The 23,678-nt window shown below is 37.4% G+C and overlaps 1 protein-coding gene across 2 annotated transcripts in view; it reads right to left on the bottom strand.

Annotated features, from left to right (window-relative positions):
• LOC126846929 (zinc finger protein 235-like) overlaps positions 1-22,810 on the bottom strand; it is a 65,403-nt gene extending 42,593 nt beyond the window's left edge. For both annotated transcript variants that reach the window (XM_050586827.1, XM_050586828.1), the window contains exon 1: positions 22,208-22,810. In XM_050586827.1, coding sequence (XP_050442784.1) covers positions 22,208-22,414 — 207 coding nt within the window. In that variant the 5' untranslated portion in view covers positions 22,415-22,810. The remainder of the gene's footprint in view (positions 1-22,207) is intronic.
• Between the last annotated feature and the right edge of the window lie 868 nt (positions 22,811-23,678).

The raw sequence follows: 23,678 nt of genomic DNA, 5'->3' as shown, positions 1-23,678 counted from the left end.
ATACATAAAAAACGCGTTATTACGTATTACAACCTGCCTGCCATGTTAATAGCTCCGTTTGTGTATTTGCATACTGAATCGTCTGTATACTGCAGTCGGCGACCATCATTATCATTATCATCATATGTTAATATTGAAAATTAATTTCCAATTCCTTATTAACGACGTTAACAAGTGGTTGCTGGATTTTTGTACGTGGGAACCCGAGAAGTGGTTTACTATTAAATATATATACTAGGTAGTAGCCGTTAATTAAATATGTATACATTTATTTATTTATACTTTTAGATTAAATGTAACAATTATTGGGCTTAATGGTAATACCGGTAATGTAATTACACGGAAATCATTGCTCCGCGTGTTTGTAGTGCGATTATTATTATATTATTATGCTTTATAATGGACTTTCTTCTAACCGAACCACTCGAGGGCCGTTAACCATTTGTGCAACGGCAATGGCAAAGTCTCAAGACAACACGTGCCAATTATCGAGAACAATGCTGCGACAAAAGGGAAAATTTAAATTTAAAAAAAAAAACCCGTACTCAAACATAGGCTCAATATCGTTGCGTTGTGAGAAACACATGCTTTGACCATTGTTCAGGACGATGAATTCGATGTTGTAGTAATCACTTCTCAATACTACTTGCTTTCGTTAAAGGCGTTCAATATTATTACTATAAGCATTATTGTCTTTTGTCGGTACAATCGAATATCAACGATTATTATCAACTACCACTTATGTATAATGTTGGTGGATAACCCAAAATATGATTACACACGGACATTTGAAATATATTTGGATACGTATTTTTTAGCTCTGTACATATAATTTATGCGTAAATTTAAATATGTAGATGTAAAAATACATTTTTTTTTTAAATTAATAGACATAACTATATTAATAATTTGTAATGATTGTACGAAACGTTTATTTAAATTTATAGCGTGTGAGGCGATAAAGTATACTCTGCTCATAATTTAAGGTGATTGAATGGTTGAATGACTTTTGAGCTGCAATACCGGTTAGTTGCGATCGAACTTAGTTCAATAGTGCATTTTTGGAATCAAGTTATATGAGTTTTGTTGCTTCTTTAATTAATACGTTGGAAATGTCAATTTTATATCGGGCCATCTATTGGGCTAAGGGTCCAATTTATTATAGTAGTCCATTGACGTTACACGAAAGTGGCTTGCTTTGGCGACTCCAGTCTGTTGTCGGTATTGAAGTAATTTTATCCACCTGTGGTCGGTGCAATAAAAACGACAATAATAATAATATGACACACGAGACTCCTTGAGGTGCGCGTTGTACGTACGACGTATGACTTGAACGTTGAAACCGATGGTAATTTATTTATTTATGGTAAACCGGTATTACGGATTAATCGTGCCTTATTCGTCGAAATCACAAACATATTTCAAATTCCACTAGGTGAAAGAAAAACCATAACATATGCATATGTGCACATGCATTATAATATTATTATAACGCGGTGTCGATTTACAACCCTATAAAACGGTAAAGTGTTAAACTAAAGCCATAACCGCTGTGGCGATAATATTTAATCTAAAACTTTTACCAACTCCAAACAATGGAAAAATGTTCAGGCACGAGGAGATGATCCAAAATAATATACTGTATCCCTTCCGAACATTATGAATTTGTTAAAATGTATTAACGTTTAATTGTGAAACAAGGTCGTACAATAATTTTCTTTTTTCCCATAATCCTTGAATTTAGGAATGTATATCATATTTTTAGCAACATTTATATTGCAGAATTAAATGACCTTTTAAAAGTTAAAAAAAATTATATTTTAATCAGGACCATAAGCGACGGACCAACCGGTGTAAGCCCTATATATTTTTTCACATAGGTCCTAATGGGTTGTGACGATTGGACAGATATTAGGCCCTTATCATTAGGGTGACCGCCATTGATTTGTTACTCAATGATAGGGTTTAAGTATAGTTTACTTTAGGCCGTGGCGATCGTGCGTTGCAATAATGCGACCGTGAAAATAGTCGGAGGCGCGAAAAGAGCACTTAATAGCCGCTGTCCGTGGTTCCGGGACCAACACACACACACCCGCCCCCGGTCGACACGGCCGTTTACAATAATAATAATAATACAAATTAGATTGTTTTTCGACCGTATTTGTTTTGCCTTTTGCCCGATGATAATTTCACGGGCACGTACACCCCCGGTGCCCGTGGTCGACGGCTTATTAAACGGTTCCGCATCCCACAATTTCTGATTTTTACCAGGATTTTTTTCTCTTTCGCTTTTGCGGCTTGCCCCGACCAACCGACGAGTCCTATAACCGCGTCGAGTCGTCTCTCTATAATACCTATTTATTCAATACACACACACACTTTAACGTTATTATTAACAGCGTGCGATGGACGTGACGGTTCCGCGAGATTTGCCACCGCCTTCTGGTCCGCACACGTCATTATACCGATTCCGTTTAAAAGGTGTATATTATTGGTAATTTTCATTTACCTAGAGGTGATTTTTGTATTATATTCTAGTTTCTTTCGCGTTACACTTTTTTATAGGCGGGTACCTATACTTTTCTTTTTTTTTTTTGGTGTAAACACACAATCGCCGTGAACGGCCGGTGTCCTCCTCGTTAGATCCGCCGCCTTGTTACGCGCTATTTGACGAGCGCGCGTGACCCAACCGAGTCCGGCAACAAAAACAAACTCACCGATGATCGCCATCGTCATCCGTAACCGCACTTTTGTCCGATGGCGATTTTCCATCGAAGGTAGGTGCCTCGACCACGACGTCGGGGTAAGAGAGATACATATAATATATGTGTGTGTGTGTGTGTAAGTATATACACCGTGTAAAATCGTTGCTCTCGGTTGGCAATTACCGCAGTATAGGTACCTACGTCACGTGGAACGGCCGTCGCGGGCTCGGAATTACAGCCCGAGTGTGCATTTGGGCCCCCCAAAAAGCCACGATAATATTATGATACTTAATAAAACGAAGAAATAAAACAATTAATTTAAATATGTGTGTATAAACACTGAAAAAGTACTTTAGTTAGACGGCCACAGATAAGACATAGTTGGTCCAGCTAAAATATTATGGTTAATGTAGGGACACAAAAAAAATGTTCTAGTTGGACTAACTAAATAAATAGTTTGCTAAACATTTAGTAAAAGCAACTATTTATTTAGTTATTCTGACTATAAAGTATGTATTGTGTCCCTATATTAACCACTATTTTAGTTGGCCCAACTTTTGCAGTTGATATTAATTAAATTATCAGTGTTTTATCGAAATTATTTTTATCGGTTGTCGCTTGTCAAACAACCAACAAGTATTGATTTTCATGAAGACTAATACTATGATGTCTGATAAATATTCTTGTTCTATTGTTACAATAGAAAAATTTAACAATAGTTAAACTTTGTTAAAGTTATTAAATACATATTTTGAAACGGGAAACGTCACTGTTAGTGTTAATACTTATGGTCTAGACTTAAATTGAAAACAAAGTCTAACGACCATTAAACACTCTTTAGATGAGTTGAACCCAAACCAAAATATTTTTATAATATGTACCTAATAGTTTTCATTATACACGTTAAATAAAACGGATGTTTTTTTTTTTTTAATTTCACTCTGGTGTTCTATGCCCCTGCGGCCTGTGTGCGATAATTGACGGAGAGAGTTAAGTGTTTTTTGTTTATAATGATAATATACAAAATATTATGGTTTGACTATTCTGCCGGTGGATATCATATTATGAATATACACAGACGAGCAAAATAATTATACATAATTTTTTTTTTTTGCGTTTCTAATGTGACGTTAATAGGTTTTTCGTTTTCGTTTTATCCGTCATTCCAGTCCACTGGCAGATCATATTACTATATATTACATAAAACCGACGCCTCGGGTTTCTGGTCATCGCAAATGACAAAAGCTGTGTCTTCGGTTTTCTCAAAATAACAATATCCGGTTTAGGCGGTAAACTTGCGTGCGTGTGGCAAAATGATTGGGTGAAACCTTTAACGAGACGGACCGTTTAAACGTACTTAACCGTTTCGCGTACGGTAAGAACGGTTAAATAGGAAAAAAATAAAAAATCAAGAGCGCTGACGGTCAATACGTGGTATCGATGCGCGTATGTGGTCTCTACCCCGCTCTCCCGTTTGCGGTGTCCGGATAATTTTCAAACGGTTAAATAGAGTGGTAAAAAAAAAACCAATTTCATAAAACCTTCTTTTCATTAATCGCGCGGCCGACAAGAGGAGGAGAAGAAGAATAAGAAAGAAAAAAAATGATAATATGCACCCGAGCTGACTGCAAATTGCACAAGCCACTCAGTTACCTGTCCGCCGGGCAATTTGTGAGCAATTTAAACGAGTCCAGCACCGACGGCTCTCACGCGCCTATATCATCATCTTCTCGTGGCCATTATAATAATATAATACACACATAAACATACGCACTCAAGTAGCTGCTGGCCAGTAATATGGTAGTAGTAGTAGTAGTAGTAGTAGGTATACCTATATACCTAATAATAATAGCTGGTTGCTTATACAATAATAACAATAATAATAACGACGACGACGGTGCGCGGTGGTGAGCCGCGAGAGCGTAATTTCAATTTATCGGTGGTCGCCGTAGCGGATGATAATAATTAACATAGGCCCGATGTACTTAAGTACTTTATACGTCCACTCGCTAAGACGCGGTCGCTGCGAGCCGTCCGCCCGGTGAACGCGGGTAGCCGGATGCGATAGGCCGCTTGTATACGTACCTATACTTGTACTTAGCGCGCGCGGTCTAAGGTCTATGGGTATTATCGACAAATCTCGAACGGCGTTTGACAGTTTTTTCCTCTTTAAGTGTAAATCAATACAAAAACGACGGACGGACATAAGGTACGCGTTTCGGATGCAGTACCGCCACTTGATTGATACATTTTGTGTGCCTTCGGATCGGCGCGGCGGCATCACGATTGAAAATATTATATTATATATTTTAGTAGCCGCCCGTATGATTGATGATCGTTTTATTACCAATCGGGTCCGACTTACCTGCACTCCAAAAACTGCCAAAAGCTATTAAAAAAAAAACACGGACGTTATCGTCGCATCAGCTCCTACCGGTCCTGTGGCGGCGCTGTTGCCCGCTTGCCGTTGGATTGTGATTTTTATCGGAATTAATCATTCTTTTTTCCTCTATAGTCGCTTGACCCGATGGCGTTTATAGCTTCATCCCGCGGCCATAGACTTGCTAGTTATAAAAATAATAATAATTTATAGATCAAGTCCTATACGGCGGTCGTCCATCTCACAAGCATCCGCAAGACACCGAAAAACGCGGCAGAGATCGTTTAATAACATAACGGACACTTTTGGGTTTTTATTTTTTATTTTTCTGTATGTTATACCCTTAAAAAAACGCGCTGCATCCGTTTAAATATTATATAAAAGAGCAGGCCGGACCTATACCACAAGTAAGTTTTCTCGAAAGTCGAACAAATTCCATTATTCTTAAAACGTATAAATATCAAAAAGAAATAAAAACGCTACCCCATAGATACAGTTCTTTTCTATACATTGTGAAAATTTGGTTAATCTACTGTATTAATTATTAATACTAGTATTATACTGGTCTCACATATACTTATCCCGGACAAAGCAGTTTTGATTGGAAAACAAATTGTAAATTATCCAATAGATAAATGACTGTGATAGTCCGACACAAAAAATGGCAATCAATAAAGTATCCTCATTAATGTATTAATAAGTATAAACTCTAAATTAATATTTTTCAAAGAATTGCCTATACTTTACTCCTTTAGAAATGGCCTGGGTAGAGTCCTATCTTAATTATTCACGTTATAAAACGTCAAACAAATTTTATACAATTTTATACCAAATTTGAATAAAACATATTAAAGAAATAAAACCGTATATTTCTAAATTATACAACGAGTATATTATACTAATTATTGAAAGACTAGGAGCGCTTTTTTTTTTTTGTAGAACGAGACCTTTTTTGTTATATTTTACACTTCTGCGCGCGAACCTAAAATGGTATATTTATCGGTTTTACCAAGTCGTGTGAATTTTTAAATTAAATTGTACGCTTATATTTTTATTTACATTCGGTTAGAGGATTCATTGTATATAAATATGATAAATATACCCGAGTTGGAGCTCATCATTTTTAATTGCTGTAAACGCAAAGTGCGATTAGTAAAAACAAAAATCAATTAAGTCCGCGCGCGATACCGTACACATACCTATGTATAGGTATATATGCGTACCCCAAAACGAATCAGGATCGTTTATGATTGTATATTTTTTATCATTATTGTTATTATACACAAATCACACGCAGTGTATTTATATGTATACATACATACGGTATGTGTTATTTATAGTTAAGGTCACGCCCAATGATCTCACGGGCGCTATTTAATTAAGCACATCGTGCGTCGTAATGGAATTTTAACAGGCGTTGGCTCTGAAAAACCGTCCGGTAAGATGTAAGTAGGTATTTCGTTTTTGTTATACATAATATTACATTATGCACCCGTCATATACGCGTTTTTTTATTATTTGGATTTTTTATTTCTTTTCATTCGATTTATCAAATAACTCATAGCGTACTCTCGGCGAACGCGGTTCGAGCGTAGGTAGGTTTGGATTTAACCCGGGAGCGATACATCCGTCGTCCGGTTCTACCCGCTGCCGATTCGATAAACACGTTTTATCGAGACTTATTGGTACTACCGAGACCGTGTAAGGTCGTTTTGTTTTTTATAATTATTATTATTATTCAGCCGGCGGCACGACTGTGTACAGCACCCGGGAAAAAGTCATTTAACCCGTTATGGGATGGCAGATGCAACGCGCGCAGCTTTGTGTATTGTACTGTGTGATATAATATGCACGAGAATTGTTGCTATGGGCGCGAAAATTAGCCACGAATTTTGCGTTTACAGACAAGATAGTGAATAACAATAATGATGGTTGTCAAAACTTGTGTGAGAGGGAGTCGAGTAGTTGGAAAAACTTCGAGACATTTTTACCCTACCTTCGACGGACTTTGATTTTAAAAAGAAAACCATTATGGCTACACCAATTTTGTGCCCTCTCCCGCTCGTTTTTATTTGTGCCAATGTTTATATCGTTTAAGTCAGTGTTGGAAATTATCTAGACACCAGTTTTACCTAGATAAATTATCTAAATAAAAATATTTTAAGAGGACACTACCCAGCTCATTTCTAAAGTATAGGCCATTTTTCGCAAAATCTTAATTTAAAGATTTGAGCTATAATGTGTACGTATGTGAAGCCAATATTATCAGTAGAATTATTAAATTTTCACAATATACAGGGAAGAACTTCATGTGTTATTTTTATCTAGATAAAATATTATCTTAAATTAGTAATCTTATATCTTATCTAGTTTAGTTGTCTTTTCTCAACACTACGTTTAACCAGTATAATATAATATTATTAATATTATTATAAACATTGTTATAACACGCGGTTTTTACGTTGAAATAATAATTCAAATATTATATTATTTCCTGAAATAGTGACGTAAGTAATTTTATTTGTCTACCATTACTAAAATTCATAAAAGAGTTTACTAATTATAAAAAATCATACAAGACATTTTCGAAAAGCAAACGGGTTAACGTGCAAAGTATTCGAACGTCGACCAGTAGGTAATATATACATACGAGTATATGTATATTATGAGTAATGACTGCAGTTGCAAGAGCGAGATGTTTACAGTATAATATTATTTACTTAGTATACATACTACTTAGCGGTTTGTGTACACCCGAGCTGTAGTCCGTACGGGTCTTGTGATCGGCGTGGCTCACCTTATCTCGGACACCACCATTTGTATGAGATTTGTCTCCGGGTAAATGTAGGTACACTATACTTACACAAGCGCGACCATTAAAGCGAAAAAACATTATCAGCGGTAGCCAATCTGTATTTTTTTTTTTTTTTATATCAAAACAATTATTTATAAACGCAATAACGCGATATTTACACGTTTTATTTGTGTGCACCGCCGACGACTCCCACGGCGGCGACAACTGGTGTTTATTGCACACATAGGCCGTCGATAATCTATTACAGCCAAAGCAATAACTTCGGGGCCGCCGTGTAAACGGTCCCGGATAACGTGTACAGCATCTTTCGAGATCTCTCGGTGTACGTATGATATGTGTTCACAGAGGAGGCACCACAGAAGTAAGTAAGTACGGGAAGATGGATCTAGCCGATACGGTCGTAACGTGAAGATAATAATAAAAAAAAAACCACCGAGAAGGTGCAAAATATAAATAATTTTTTTTTTTTTTGTGCGTCGCCACCATTGTTTGTACATTAAAGATTAGCAAAACAGTTATCTTATGTATAAAAAAAACCATTACAAAGGCAGCTGCGAAAAATTAAATCAGATAATGCGCCGCAACAACATAAAACAACACATTTGTTGTGTTTGCATTTGAAATCTTGTATTAAAATCGGAGTTTGCAAAAGCCTGGGTTGTTTTTTCGTTAAGTTCGAGTGACTTTCAACTGTTTTAGATTTCAGATTTTAATCGAAAACAGTTAACCAGTTTTACCGCCGAAAAATGATTAATTTATTTTTAACTCTCCGAATTCGGACACTCGCTGGTTAATGTGCATGGAAGTGTAGGTATATTTTACAAAACATTTGGAAAACACAACAGACCCTTATCGAACGATAAAACATTATCAGGCTATATACTGCACAACGGTGGCAACATAAAAATTCAATCATGTAGATGGGTACTGCATATAAGCGGCTCCTGGTCCTTTACAGATTAATATTACAGGGTGTATCCTGTATTATGCGTACGTGCTGCTATCGAATGGTTTTATAATTAAATCGAAAACGAGTACAGCGACGAGGCTATAGGTCTTATGATTTATGTTTAATAGAATCTATTATAATAATATATACATAGGTACGTATTTCGTATGTGAGCGGCGCGCGCGTTACATAGAGGAAGCGAAACGGTAGGTAGAAATAATAGCTGGAAGTCACAGTGGAAATTATAATAATAATAATATTCGACCTCTGTTGAACAAAATACAAATTGATGACTTACACACAGACAACGGCAGCAACGATTTTATTATTAATGAACGCGCGGCCGATCGAATGGTCAACAAACTATAACACGTTTTCACTCTTGCGTTCATAATATATCCTCCCAATAAGATGATCGGCGTGTGTGATTAATAATGCCGGGAAACGAGTTAAACCAGAGAAACGCCGTGCTTACTTACACTCGGTAGTGATCACGAACGGCCGTTTGATCCATATTTCCAACATAATACCTATACGAGACGCACTGTCGATTTTCCAAGACGATATCCATTATTGGAATCCGTTAATCGGAACGCTCCGAGCGGTTAGTATAGTTGGGTTTACATTAATAGGTAAAACTATGATTATTTCCACCACCACCATCACCCCTCTTGCCTCTTAATGGAAAACAAAAATGGAATGATTGTAACAATAATGATAGCGTTGCAGCAGCAGCTATACGGCCAGCTATTACCGAATCCGAAACGACGGAAGCCGTCAAAAACCGAATAATTCAGAAAATCACAGACACCGAGCCTATTTAATATACACTATATTATGTATATACGTGAACGGCTTCCCCGTGTTATTAAAAGCTACACGGGGCGGCGACGGAAGCCTCCGGACGAAATGTTAATAATATTGTACCTACATATAAAAATATATAATATACCTATACACGAGCCGGCGAGAGTGGCGTATCCACTACCGGTTTGGGACGTGTATTAATCCACAGTTGCTGCTGTTGATGCTGCTGTTTTAATTTTTTTTTTTATATGTATTTATTTTTATTTTTACTTCTCCGTCCTCTCTTCGGTACGACTCGATAATTAGTGTAGACCGCTTTCCCGATTTCGTCTTGTCCCGTCGTTGCCCACGACTACTGATCCAGCTCAACGTAGCCACTGTAATAATTACTATTATTATCCATATCAGCTATCTATGTGTAATATATATATACGGTACAGGTCCAGAGCAAGTCTATAGAGCCGTGTCAAATCCAGGCGCTACCGATTCGTCGCCATGGTTTTCGCAAGATGATGAGTTCCGATCGATCGTGGCAATATAATTGGCAAACGCGGCAAGCAGCATAATATTGTGTATATTAAAAAAAAAAAAACAAAGACGCCTCATGTCGTGTCGTGTCTTTCCACGGGCGGCAGGTGGTGTGGATAATTCCTATACATACGGTACGCACATAAGATGTAATAATAATAATACGCTCTTTGGCGTTCTTATTTTTTTCCTTTTCCTGTCCACGCACACAGCTCCGGAGGAGTCAGAGGGGAATAATAATAACACTTAATAACACGACCGGGCCGGCGGCGGTTGACTTATGGACAAGAAGTAGGAGTGCTACCAGTGCGCTCCGGGGACGCCCCGGGCGCACGCAGACGGACCTCTTCATGTCATGAATGACCTGACCGGACCACTTTACTCGAATAATAATAATAATAATAACGATAACGCGAGTACATACAATTATTAATATTATTACACACAGTACGTATATGTATTTTTTCTTTTCCGTCTCCTCCTCTTTCTTTAATGTATTCTTGATGTGCATAAGGCACCCGACGACTGCAAAGTGGATTATCCACACACGAAGGCGACGTCAGTCGGTGTTGTAGGTATAATTTCGCTTTTCTATGTCTCCACCCCCCTGGCCTTTTAAATTCTCCGGGTGTATAATTCTACCGGTCCACGACGGCGTATCCCCGCATAACGTTTATAGTGCCATAACAATTATTACTGTTAAACGGACAACAATTTTTCACAGCAACGAGTCCGGCGATGCCGTTTAAGGACGACCCGTCGTTGCCCACGTCGTTTCATTTTCAGCGGCCAGGAGTCTATTCTAATTATTATAACAAGCCAAAAATGGTCAACTTCGGGTGTAACGCACCAACACTAATGGCTGCATGTAATCAATCTGTAGCGCAAGCGTGTTTAATGTAGGTACATAACGTTCAAACGAAAATTCCAAGGTTGAGTAACATTATGCAGGCAGTTGGGAATTGCATTGAAATTTAATATAAATTGTTATGAATGCGCCGTCACTTGTCGGCGACAAGTAAATGCGGATGACGTCTCCGCAACGAAGGAAATAACAGTTGTTGTGGTCGCAGTGAACGTGTCCGTCTTATAATAATTTGCAATGAACGGTGTAAATAAAGGCAATAATTTATTGCACGACTTGACTGACTCCCGCATATAGGTTTGGTCGTATGGAAAACTCGATAATTGTTGTATAATATAATATGCCTAGTTAATCAATACGCTGGTTTCATAATGGATATTATTGGAATTGTATGTAGACACAACGGAAGGTATCCGTCGATTTAATCCTATTATTTTTTTTTTTCAACTGTCAAGCCGTAAATCAACACAGGACAATATAAACTCATTGCTTCATCTTCATATCGAAACACTGTTGCAATATATTATTATTCGACCGCGATAACAATAACATAGCACTCGCCTGTGAATCAATGGCTAACTAATAGTAATGGTACTATACGAATAATACAAATCTGGGAGAGGGGCTGGACTTGGTGCCGCTAGAGGGACTCTGGGCAAGTTCAAATCCTTATCTTAACCTACCTAACCAATCAGGCACAGCCCCCGAGTGAGGTTTATAGTTTGTACAATACTTCAAAGAGAAGATTCGCACAGTCGCGCGACCTTAGGACTTTGAAACCTTATGGTTCTGGTTGGAACTTAGAAACGACAATATCGTTTTTGGGCACGAGCCGTCGGCGATTTCGCTTCCGACATTCTTTGCGTCTTCATCCGTTCTTCCTTCCGCCCCGATGTCGTTTCAGAGCGGTTGTCGTCGATCCATAACATATAGCCGCAGTCCAGTTTCCATATATACCTCTATACATTATACTAGTAGTATAATAACCGAAGAGAGAAAGCCGATAACATATATACGGACGCGCTATATGTGTAGTACATACAAGTAGTGTAACACAGTGTTTTATGGGCCTCGGCAATCAGGTGTAGAACAAAAAAATATATATACTCTTGATTTTATTTATTTATCTGTCTATAGCCATACCACTGATTGCCGGCGGCCGTTTGCGCATCTTCTACAGCACAATAAGGTCATCGGGACAACAGCAGCTATAATAGCGCGCATGTGCCGTACTCCAGTTTTTTTTTCTTCTTTCAATCGGTCCGTCGATTACGATTTCTACAATATGTTGACGAGACGATATTATATGTATATACCTATACCTAGTGGAGACTGGAGTTTTACTTTTTTTTACCCTTTCCCGTTTCAACGACACACTACTCGATCGACCTCTCACGCGACCAACCCCGAAACGGTGTAATGACGACTCGTGATTCGACGGTATTATCCAGTATGTTCAAAGTTAGAGGAAACACCTAATATTTTGACGGTGTACTAAAATGTTGAAAAAAATAACCTATGTGAAACAATATTTTTTTCAATCAAAAGCTAGATTTAGCAAGGGGGGGGGGTTACTTATGAAGGATAAATAGTAACATTGTATACATTTAATTCGTTTTTTGCAATTAAGAATAATTTGCTGAAAATTATGACTGGTCGATAACCAGTTTTGGATTACTTTTTAAGCTACTCGAGTTAAAAAATTTAGGACGGGAGGTGGTGGAGTGCGGCAGAGTAATGCGCGCAGAATAAAATAATACTGCACTCCACCCGTCCTAAATTTTAAACTCTAATGACTTAAAAAGTCTATTTATATCTATCTACTGATTGAAAATACAAAAACTAAATTATTATTGTTTGATAAAAATAAACATTATTTCACATAGGTTATCCGTATTTTTTTCAAAAATCAGGCGTTACCTTTAACTTTGAACACCGTAAGTGACAGCAAAACATTAATTGTACTTCTGAACCTATCTAGAGTAGTATAAAATTCTCGTTTACAAATCGCGACAGGGCAACTGCCGTCGTATAAACGGCTTCTCAAAACGAGCTGCTCGCACTGCAATAATATAATATATTTATCGATACGCATCACACCGTACACGTGATCATTTTATTATTACTATCATTATAGGTGCACAATAACAAGTAGTGGACCGGCGTTTATTTTAAATAATTAAGTACACGACCACCGCCGTATACCAATTAACGAGTACATAATATTATATTATACACTATATAGCCGAGTCGTTTTAATAATATTATGTACCTATTTGCATAGATTATAATAAGAGAACTGCCCGGACGATGATCGATGACCGCCGTGGACTGTGCGGCCGAAGCGGTAGCGGGGTGGCTTTTTGACCGAACACATCTTATAATATTATACTTAGGTATATATATATATATATATAAGATGGATACACTCGGTGTTCTCGTTCTGCACCGTGGCATTGATCGATCCCGATAATGAGCAAATCTCCAGTCGACGGTAGGTACCTACACCGAGTTATTACCCGTCTTATCTGCGTGTACACATACAATATGAATACACTACACAAATGAGATTAAATTGGCCGCTTGATCTTTGCGACCGTTGACGCCAGAGCGCTTCTTTGAACACATTTTTTTTTCACAGGCGATCGCATTCCAATACTAGCGGAGTTACTACTTAGCGCTTTAGAAAAATCCAATAATAGAGTGCAATTTTTAGAAAGGACTTCTATTTGCCCGGTCTGAACAAATCAACCATTGCGGACCATTGTTAAAACAATATTCAATTGCCATATATACTACCCCGTTAGGCTATTAATAATTATAATAATTTAGTGTTACATTAATCGTTTATGTACAATAATATTATTACATCTAGTCTTTTCTATTAGTGAACTCGGTTACCCGGGCTTTCGTTTCGCCGGCTACCATTTATGTGCACCGTCGTCCGAACACGAATAAGTACATTGTATTTAATTGAAACGGAAATAAAAAAATCTATTCTCGAATGACCGTCTATTTTTACGGAGCATCGGCAACGGTAGACAAGCGTTTTAATTATACCTATCAGAACAAAATAAATGATCTGGGTATAGTTTAATGAGGTCTAATCGACCAAAAATAACGGCCGTTCGGTTTGTTTTTTCCATAAAAAAAAAAATATATATATACGGATACGAATCGATTATAATGGGAGGAGAATACTGTATTGACAGTAGTTGGCGGCTGCTTTCCATACTTTTTTAACATTTACCATGGTATTTTATTTATATATATTTTATGTTTTGCGGTGGCTTTTGTTCGGTAGCAGTTTTTTTTTTTACCTTTTCCTTTATTTGTTTTGTTTTTTTCTTACGATAATTTACATAACGTTCATCTTGCACTCAGTGCGCGCGTGGCCGCACTTCGGCAAGAAGAAACACTCCTTGGCGGCCATTCAAATCGTATCCATGAATCGACTCAATATAAACCGCTCTATTTGTTTTTGTTCGCCGGCCGTATCTTGCAATCACATATTATTACTATTATTATTATACTGGTCGAGGAATACACTTAAAACCGCAACGTTTGACTTGTGCGTGTGTACAAGCAACGCGGCGAGTGCGGTTTGATTTTGGTCCATTCACCATGTTTTGCATTGTCTATTGTATGCTCTGATTCAACTTCAGATTTGGCATTAATACATTTTGTTTTCCACCTCCGCCAAATGCAAAAACCACAAATGCAACATCAGATTGCAAGTATCTTCAACCGGCATAAGGGACACACGGGAACTATACTCCAGACCTTGTCTGTACAGTGTTCTGTCTTGCAGTTATATAAGCTCTCAAGAAAGTCTTGTAGCCAGCGCAAGAGTTGTGGAACATTCTTAAACGAACCAGTATACCGTATACTATATCAAATGTACTTTTAAGTCAACGCACCATTGTAATGGAATCGGTACATTTTTTTTTCATTCGTCACATACCTACAACATTAGGTTTTTGTTTTTCGCCAGTTATTCTCATATTATATTATACCTACTATATTGGTATCCGTTCTATATCGTATCGTAGTGCGTGTCTTAAAGAAATTACACAGCGGTCGGGTATACTGTATAATATATATATATATATATATTATTACGGGAATAACGGTATAGTAATGACAACACAGAGGCGACTGTTGTGAGATAGTTTTGCACGTGAGGCGGCGGGGGTGGCTCGTGCATGTACAGAGTCTCGCAAGATATAGGAGGTATACTTAAGCACGTTGACGCGTATGACACTTCCACGCGAAGGAATGCTTTTCTCCCGGCCGCGGTGTGGTCCCGGCACACTGACGAAAGGCGGCTATTTATTATTATTATGATTTGTCCTGTGTGTGTGTGTGTGTGTGTGTGTGTGTGTGTGTGTGTGTATGTGTGCTTTGTGCTGTAGCGGTCTGTTCTGCATGTAATCGCACGCGTCGCCCGACATACTTGACCGCCTTCGCCGCTACCTCTCGGACGCATAAGATGTCTCCTCTTTGTATAATATTATCACATGATACACACTGCAGAGTTGCCATGCATCGCTGGCCCCCCATAGTATATATACTTCACCCTTGTGTACATATATGCCTGAGTACGCACGTTGTCGTCGTCTCGGATGATTTATCAGCGAGCAACGGCTCTGATTCACTGGGGACGGCCACGGTCAGGGCGCGCAGAGTTTTCCGCCAAGACACACTCACACGAGAGGTGACCATCGTGACGGCCGCCCTACACGCGCGCAGGCACATAGCAGAAGACCACGGCGACAGTCTTGTTACATTCTCTCTCTCTATATAATATATATATATATATGATAAATAAATGCTATTGGAGAATGGAGACGTCTCGTGAAAAACAGCCGACACGGTATCATGACGTTATATATTATGTTATGTACACAGAGTGTCTCGCAACGCAGTAGGAATATTTTAAGTATAGGCCGACGGAATTTTGTGTGTTTTAACAGTTGACTTGTAAAATTCGAGATTCCTACAAAATCCTGACAAGCAATGCTCGTTGGCGTTAAAATAGGAATTGCAGTGAGAATACCGGCAAACACGGTTACTTTGTGCTAGCTAATCCTAGACTAGAGGTGAACCAGTGAATAGATCATTCAGTTCTATCGTGTGTAGTTGAAATAAAACAGAATATGGCCCAGTTATGGAGTTGAAAAAGGTCGGCATTTGAAAAAGTACTCAAGTAATTCAAAAGTTCCATCAAGAACCAGCTGTTTTTGTGTGGGGGGGTCATCGAGTGCGCTTTGAAACGGCGCAGAGCTTGGCCCATCCTATTACCGGCGCAAAAAGAAGATGCCCGCGAAAGGCTCTATCGACGGCCACGGTGTTCGGAGAGGATCAACGGCCAGATGAAGGTGCCCGCGTAAGACAATAATATGCACAAAAGGAATTTGTCGGTCGAAGAACCCATTAACACCAGCGCGGGCCGTAGCCGAAAAAAAAGAGCAGCGGCCGATAAAGAAGATAAAAAATAGGCAACTGCGAGATAAAAAATGTCCCTCGCCTCTGCATACACACATATTATACAACAAGAGGTCGGCGTTTTTCGCATTCCGCCTTTACCTCGCGAGAATGTCCGTGTGACAAAAACATGTGCACCGAGTTTGTTCGCGGTGTTTTTGGAAGCGGCCAAAAAAACGCATTCCACTTGAGCCGCTTTTCGCCTTTTTTGTTTTTTTGTTTTGGTTTTTTTGTGGTCGTTGTCTTCGGTTCGTTCTTGTGCAGCGTTTGAAAATCACACCGGCGGCAAATGCGCGTACATACAAAGCAAACGATTCGATCCATTTTAATTAAACGTTGTAAGATAAAAAAAAAAATGTTTAAAAAATAGCCACCGAAACAATAATATAATAGTACCTATGTACTATACGCCGCCGCCGCCGTTAGTTTTTTTGTGCGTTATTTTTCCCGCCGTATAAAATCTATAAAGACTTTGGGCGCGTTCAGAATCTTTCATGTTTTTTTTTGGCCCCACTGTAAACACGAGACGGTCATCAATCACCGGCAATCGATATACCTATATGTATTGTATTATATTAATACATACACATGTAGAGGTATCTGATATACTTTTGTATTAGTATGTAGGTACAATTTTCGCAGTTTATCCGTTATCTTTTAAGGCTAACACAATAATATTACGTAGTATAGACTTTGAAGTAGCCAATATTATTATGTCAGATAAACACAAAGTGTAATTATGTTTGTATATAGCATATCGTTCAAACTTCGACTCTGTTGTTATTAGGAATAAGATTATTTAGCGTCGAAGACTCGATAAGTGTTTTATTACTCTTCAGAGCTCATATTATCTATTTCACGGGCTCATAAAATATCGCATGCATTTTATTGATGGCGTTCGACACGCAAGTGTATATTTTATGCACCTGCATAATAATATTTTGACGTTATCGAGAAATTAAAAAAAATTAATTTTTAACAACCGGTTTGATGAATTGATAATTATTGTAAATTCGAGTTTGTTTTCAGTGGAAAAATTATAAATCTTTCCCGTGCACTCAATACTATAGTATCGTTACATAATGTTTTATATAAACATAATATTATACAGCTGGTATCGAATATAATATTATAACGCCGTCCAATACATACATGGGTACTTAATATGAGATCTCCAATATACGTTTAATCCAATTAACAAGTGTGGCCGTAACAGGTTTTATGTTTTAATTCTTTTTTTTTTTTTGTTTTTTAATTAGAATGAATCATATATTATTGTGTATTTCCGTAGATCGTCTGGTTTTCTTAGTTAAAAGCCAAACGCGAAATCTCATTACCTACTTGTTCTGCAACTAATAGGTTAGGTTATTATAATTTTATTATTATTATCATGACAATCGTTTGCCTATGCCTTCGATCGCGTTTAAATTAAAAAAAATATTTAACGCTACAGTAATATTGTCGTACACCCGACACGTGTGGGTTCAGTTAAACTGGTATAGTACGTTTACCGCGTTCCTTGGCCAAAGTATATAATATTATAATGTATTCGGTTGTAACTAGAATTTAGTCCATTATATCACGTTAGAGCCGTTAAAACGTGATGTAATTAAGACGGTGGCTGTATACGAAGTAAGTATATTAACTCATATTAAACTCTATACATATTATTATATTAACAACCGATACTGATACGACACTAACGTTTTCGCCGTTCTATAGATGTATAGCAAAACGACAACATTTGCACTTACAAAGCCGTTACATTGTGTACGGACATCGTTGCAAGTCGGAGATTCTAAACTGTTTAACGCTTTAACCAAATAATAATATTATGTATGCATTTAAAGTCTATATAGTAGTTAAAGCCGGGCTGTTAACCGCAATTGCGGGCAAACGGTTCGAGCATAACACTGTAACATTATTGTATTCGTTTTGAATTACTTATACAGAAACGACAACAACCACCAAGAAGAAAACTCTCCGGAAAATACCACTGTATATATATATATTTTTTTTTTATATACCTATCGATCTCCGGTCGTTTTTTTTATTTTTTATATCGAACAATATTATAGAGCCATTAAGAAAACGGTAAAGTATTTTTTTTTTCATTCTGTGCTTCGCTGTGTTTTTATCCGTTCTCTGGTCAGTCGCGTCCTTATCAACAGAGTAAGTATAATATATAATATTGTTGGGAGATCACAAACGCGGCGTGACGGTACGTGCCAACAGTGTACACGAATCGACCGTGGAAAATCGCGCGTCTCACATACACGAGACCATGGTTTTTTTTTCTTCTTCTTTCTGACTTCGACAATTCTTCCATCATGGTCCGGGCTCGCGCGAGCGACGAGGACGTACAGCACGCTGTACAGTTTGAATTTAGAACACGAGGAGCATCACAACAACAAAAAAAAAAAAAATAATAATAATAATATAAAGACGAAGAAGAAGAAGAAGACGGTGTCGGCGGCGCGGTGGAGTAAAATATTATGGACCCGTATACAATAATGTGCCGTACCGAGATAATTGGACTATTTTCTGTATGAAATTTCGATGGCTACCGGAACTCCTTTTAAATAAAATAATATATACCAACAATATGTGTGATAATACCCAACACGCACTGTCCTGTACCCGAGACCAGCTACCTCGAGGCAGAATCGTAACTAGGAAAAAATATACCTACACTATTTACCAGCTATATTGTGCATATTTTTATTACACACCCGCGCGTGTGTGTGTGTGTAAACTTAGTTCCACACGATTGCGACTGGTCAACTTAACGGATAATACATGCATATGTATATTGCCGATTTGCAAACAAGATGTAAATTATATACCTATATATATATATTTTTTTTTAATCAGTTTACTTTATGTAAGAAAAAAATATATTGTATAGATGTTGAACGCCGGAATAGCTGTCGTTAGTGTATATATATATATATATAATAGATGTTGTTAAAATGATAGTAACGGATCGCACATAACTAGGTGTACCTACTTCAATAATAGTACTGATGGGTGCCGTTTAAAGTGGAAATACATTAAATATATATTTTTTTCACAAATATTATTAAGTCCTCGTACCATTTCGGAGTACCTATTATATACATATAGGTATAATATAGTTAAAGAATGGTCGTAACGAGGTTAACGATCCGCCGAACGACTCCTGGTTAAAAATATATTACATTATAACAAACAAAAAAAACTAACATATAATAATAACGTCGACGCGACCCGAGCAAATTAACGACACAACACGGTCTCTAGTGTATAATTGTAATTATTATTATTTTACGATTCATATTATACGCAATTATTACAACGGAGAAGACAAAAAAATATATTATATATACATACAAGAAAAATAAAGAATAATAATATAATACTCCGCCCCGTGGGAACGTAATACGGGAAGTATAATAACAACGACGGCCACACACAAACACAAGCAATATACACATACGAGTCGAAAGCTGCACGTATAATAATTCACAGTGTGTCTTAAAAAATGTAAGCCTCGACGATGAAAATATAATAATAATATACTACATCACGTGTGTACTGTGTGAAAAACAGATAAGACAATTAAAAACACTTTCAGTAATGCGCTCGCTATTCCCCTAAAATAATAATATAATGGTTATGTATACCTATACCTGCTATAAGAAACCAAGCGAAACACACGTGTAAACCGAATAATTACTCGGTTTTTTCTATGGAAAAAAAAAACAATACAATTGGTCGGCTAAGTCCGAGCATTGGGCGCGTTGTGCTTACGCATATAAGTAAAATTTAAAGCCATATTTTCACCGCAACGGCAAGTGAAAACGTTAATCACGCGTGAGAACTATGAGAAGCAACCGCTATAAGATTTCGCCACGTTTGAAACTATAAATCTGCAACCTTTAATTACACAAACACGGCGCTTACTAGAGTTTTTAAGTTTTCCCATTTTCTTGTACGTATCTTGTTTCTCATAATAACGCAATTGTCTAAAACGCTCGAAAACAATGTGTTCAAACCATAAGCATAAACGCGCATATATAAAAAAAATTAGCTCGAAATCAAGACGGTTCTTTTCATAAATTGTTTTGTCTTATTTTAGTAAAAATGTTATGAAAATATTTTTAACTGTTTATAAGGTCGAACAATTAATGTCTTGATTTTATATTTTAGTTACTGTCTGGGTTTAATGCAAATGTCTTGTTAAATCAAGATATGAATTCGGATGTATTTAAATAATTACTATCTAGTTTTTATATTATTTAAAATTAAGTGTCCGCGGGGTTGATAATTTTCATTTAAAAACATTGTATTTTTGAAAATCATCGAATTGGCAAATTGTAATAGTAGTATAGGTATCGCAGTTTTAACCTAACTTGTATAGGTAAGCTACAAAGTATTGTAGTTTGCATAATTAATTTGCATATTTAAACATAATTCAAAATAAACATACATTAACAAAAATAATAAAAAGCGTCAAGTGTTGTATAGCTGTTTTAAAAATGAACGATTACAATGTAAGTTTTAAACTACCGAGGAGAACATGAATATATATTTTTTTCAAATAAAATTGTCGACTTCAACAGTTATTATTGCGATTATGGTTGAATTATACAGTTTTATGGTTTTTTTTTTAACGATTAATTAGATTTATTATATTAATGGTTTTTTTTATTTTCAAATTAAAGTAAAGTCTAAATTATCCACTAGTGGCTGTCCACAGTCGTGGAAATGTATACAAATTGCATATTAGCATCGAATGGTCGAAGACGGTAAATTGATTTTGATGGATTTCATGGCATAATAATATATTATATTATTGTTTACCATATTAACACAAGAATCGCATGAATAATATTATGAGTAATATAATATTCCTGTTGTTTCTGACTGTACGACACCACGTCATGTCAGCTCGTTATAGCAACGTTTGTGCGCCACCATTAAAGTCTCCTCCGAATAATAGAATATAATAATTATAGGTATAGCTACATGTTTTCCGCTTTTCAAAACGAGAGCGCTTTAAGACGACACGCGTTTACATTTTCCCCGTTAATCAATCACGAATGGACAATAATAATGATTTAACGACACGCCGATCGTTTCTTTACCTTGTCTTCGCAGTGAAAACCAAACAAACGTTCCGACGATAAAAGTAATAATAATGTTATATAATTACAAGCCGAGGAAGTTTCCTCGGTTGTCCAGTACGCACCTTTACGCGATATATTGCAACTAGTACATACGATGCAAGACGTTTGAGTAACAAAATATATATATTATAACGTTATTGTTATTATTCCAAACACTGTACAGGGTATGCAATGAAGCAATTCATTTGTAATCCGATTTCCGCTAGTTGGGTTAACCGGCCGTGAAAAAACACCGTGTACGTTACTGTTTTCGGACCGTTGAGTACTCAAACGAGGGAACGGATTACAATATGTACAAACATTAACACTTTGATGGGCGCCAGACCTATAAGCCAACCGCGAATAGCACGCGTGATAATTATTAGTGTACCTAACTCGATGTGGGAAATGAGATTAAGATATTATTATTTTTTTTTAAAAATCCAATTTTCGCGGTTAAACATAAAACTTAAGGTGGGATTTTTCCGTAAACTATGTACAAATACTTGATAAAAACTCACGTCGGTCTCGTCCAGGAACGGGAACACGTCCAGTTTGTCGATGCGAACCGTTCCCTGGAAAGGATAGATCATCGTGCCCCTGGGTATGTTCACGTTGGTCATGACCGTGATTTCTGGTTCGGCGGGTCTCTTGGGTCTCTGTTGAATGCCGGTCACCGGCACGGCTTGCAGCGACAGCTCTTTCGGTATGAGTACGCACGTTTCCATCGTTGTGTCGTACGCGACGAGCAAAACCAAAAACCGAACCGAACCGATTAGATAAGATTACGGAATAGATAAATTAAGCGCGTTTTCCGCGATCGAAACGAACAAATAAAAAATAAAAAAAAATGTAAATTATATATTTCTATCGCCGAAAAACGAATAAAAAAACTATACTATTAGAATTTTTTTTTTTTTTTTCTAGTGTCGCTGCACAACGTTCATGTTGGTCTCGGCGAGAAACGTACAGAGTCGGTTGACATTGGCCTTGGTCGGACCTCAACGCGCACACATATAACACACTCACACATACACACACACACACACACACCGGTCGATCGGTCGGTCACTGTATTGGACTGGTTCGTGTTCGTGCTATACTGACGGGCAAGACGTCGGTCGGCCGGCTATTGACTACTGAAGAAGTGCAAGGCCGCGGCGAGAGCACGTGGGCATTACCGGTCGGGCCGTTTCCAAGACGTTGGGCGGACACCTGTGGCCAATCGCCGTCTCAACCGGTGCGCCGCGTCTCGACCAATCGCCGGTCGCCTTTGGTCCGACACCAACGACGCCCCCCCCCCCTTCCTCCTATCTCGCTCTCCTTTGGCGACCGAATAGGTATAGTATAATATTATTATTATTATTGTTATTATCCGAAGTCGCCGCCGCCTTCGTTTCCTCGCGGGTGCGATCGCTACCGGTCTTCTTCTTTGATATCGACGCGTACAGTAATTAAATTCCATCTTAAACAGTAGAATAATTATTGTCCAACAACAACAACAACAGTCAAAATATACATAGGTATAACGACGAGTCGATGGCGAACGCCATAAAGGAATCGGACACAGAATGTACCTCTAGTAAATATCAAGACATTCGAATAACAAGTGGTCAATAATAACGGATCTTTGAAAATAGTTTTTGGAGTTTAGGACGACTGTTTGAATTTTTCAAAGTTAAAACATGCCTACGCAGAATGCGTTTTGATGATGAAAGAGCAAAAACACCTATGACAAAAACTAAAGATGACGACAGTGTTAAATACTTTTTTTGATAAACTTAATATTTAACATAATTAAAATCACATTTATTTACTTTTTTAAAATAGCTATAACTTTTATTCACGTTGTTATTTTCAAAATCAAATTCGACAATGTCTCCATAATGTTATTATCTTTCGATTTTATATTAGGTGTTTTTGCTCTTAAACAACTATGGACTTAGTAAAACGCATTCTGCGTAACTATGTTTAAATGAAAAAAAAATCTGT

This window comes from Adelges cooleyi, unplaced genomic scaffold, assembly GCF_023614345.1.
Source record: "Adelges cooleyi isolate 19-005CV unplaced genomic scaffold, UGA_ACOO_1.1 ACOO_flye_CR_arks_rails_tigmint_CR_PRNA_9, whole genome shotgun sequence".
Classification (NCBI taxonomy): domain Eukaryota; kingdom Metazoa; phylum Arthropoda; class Insecta; order Hemiptera; family Adelgidae; genus Adelges; species Adelges cooleyi.
The sequence above is the reverse complement of the archived record's forward strand: the minus strand, read 5'-3'. Positions and strand labels throughout refer to the sequence as shown.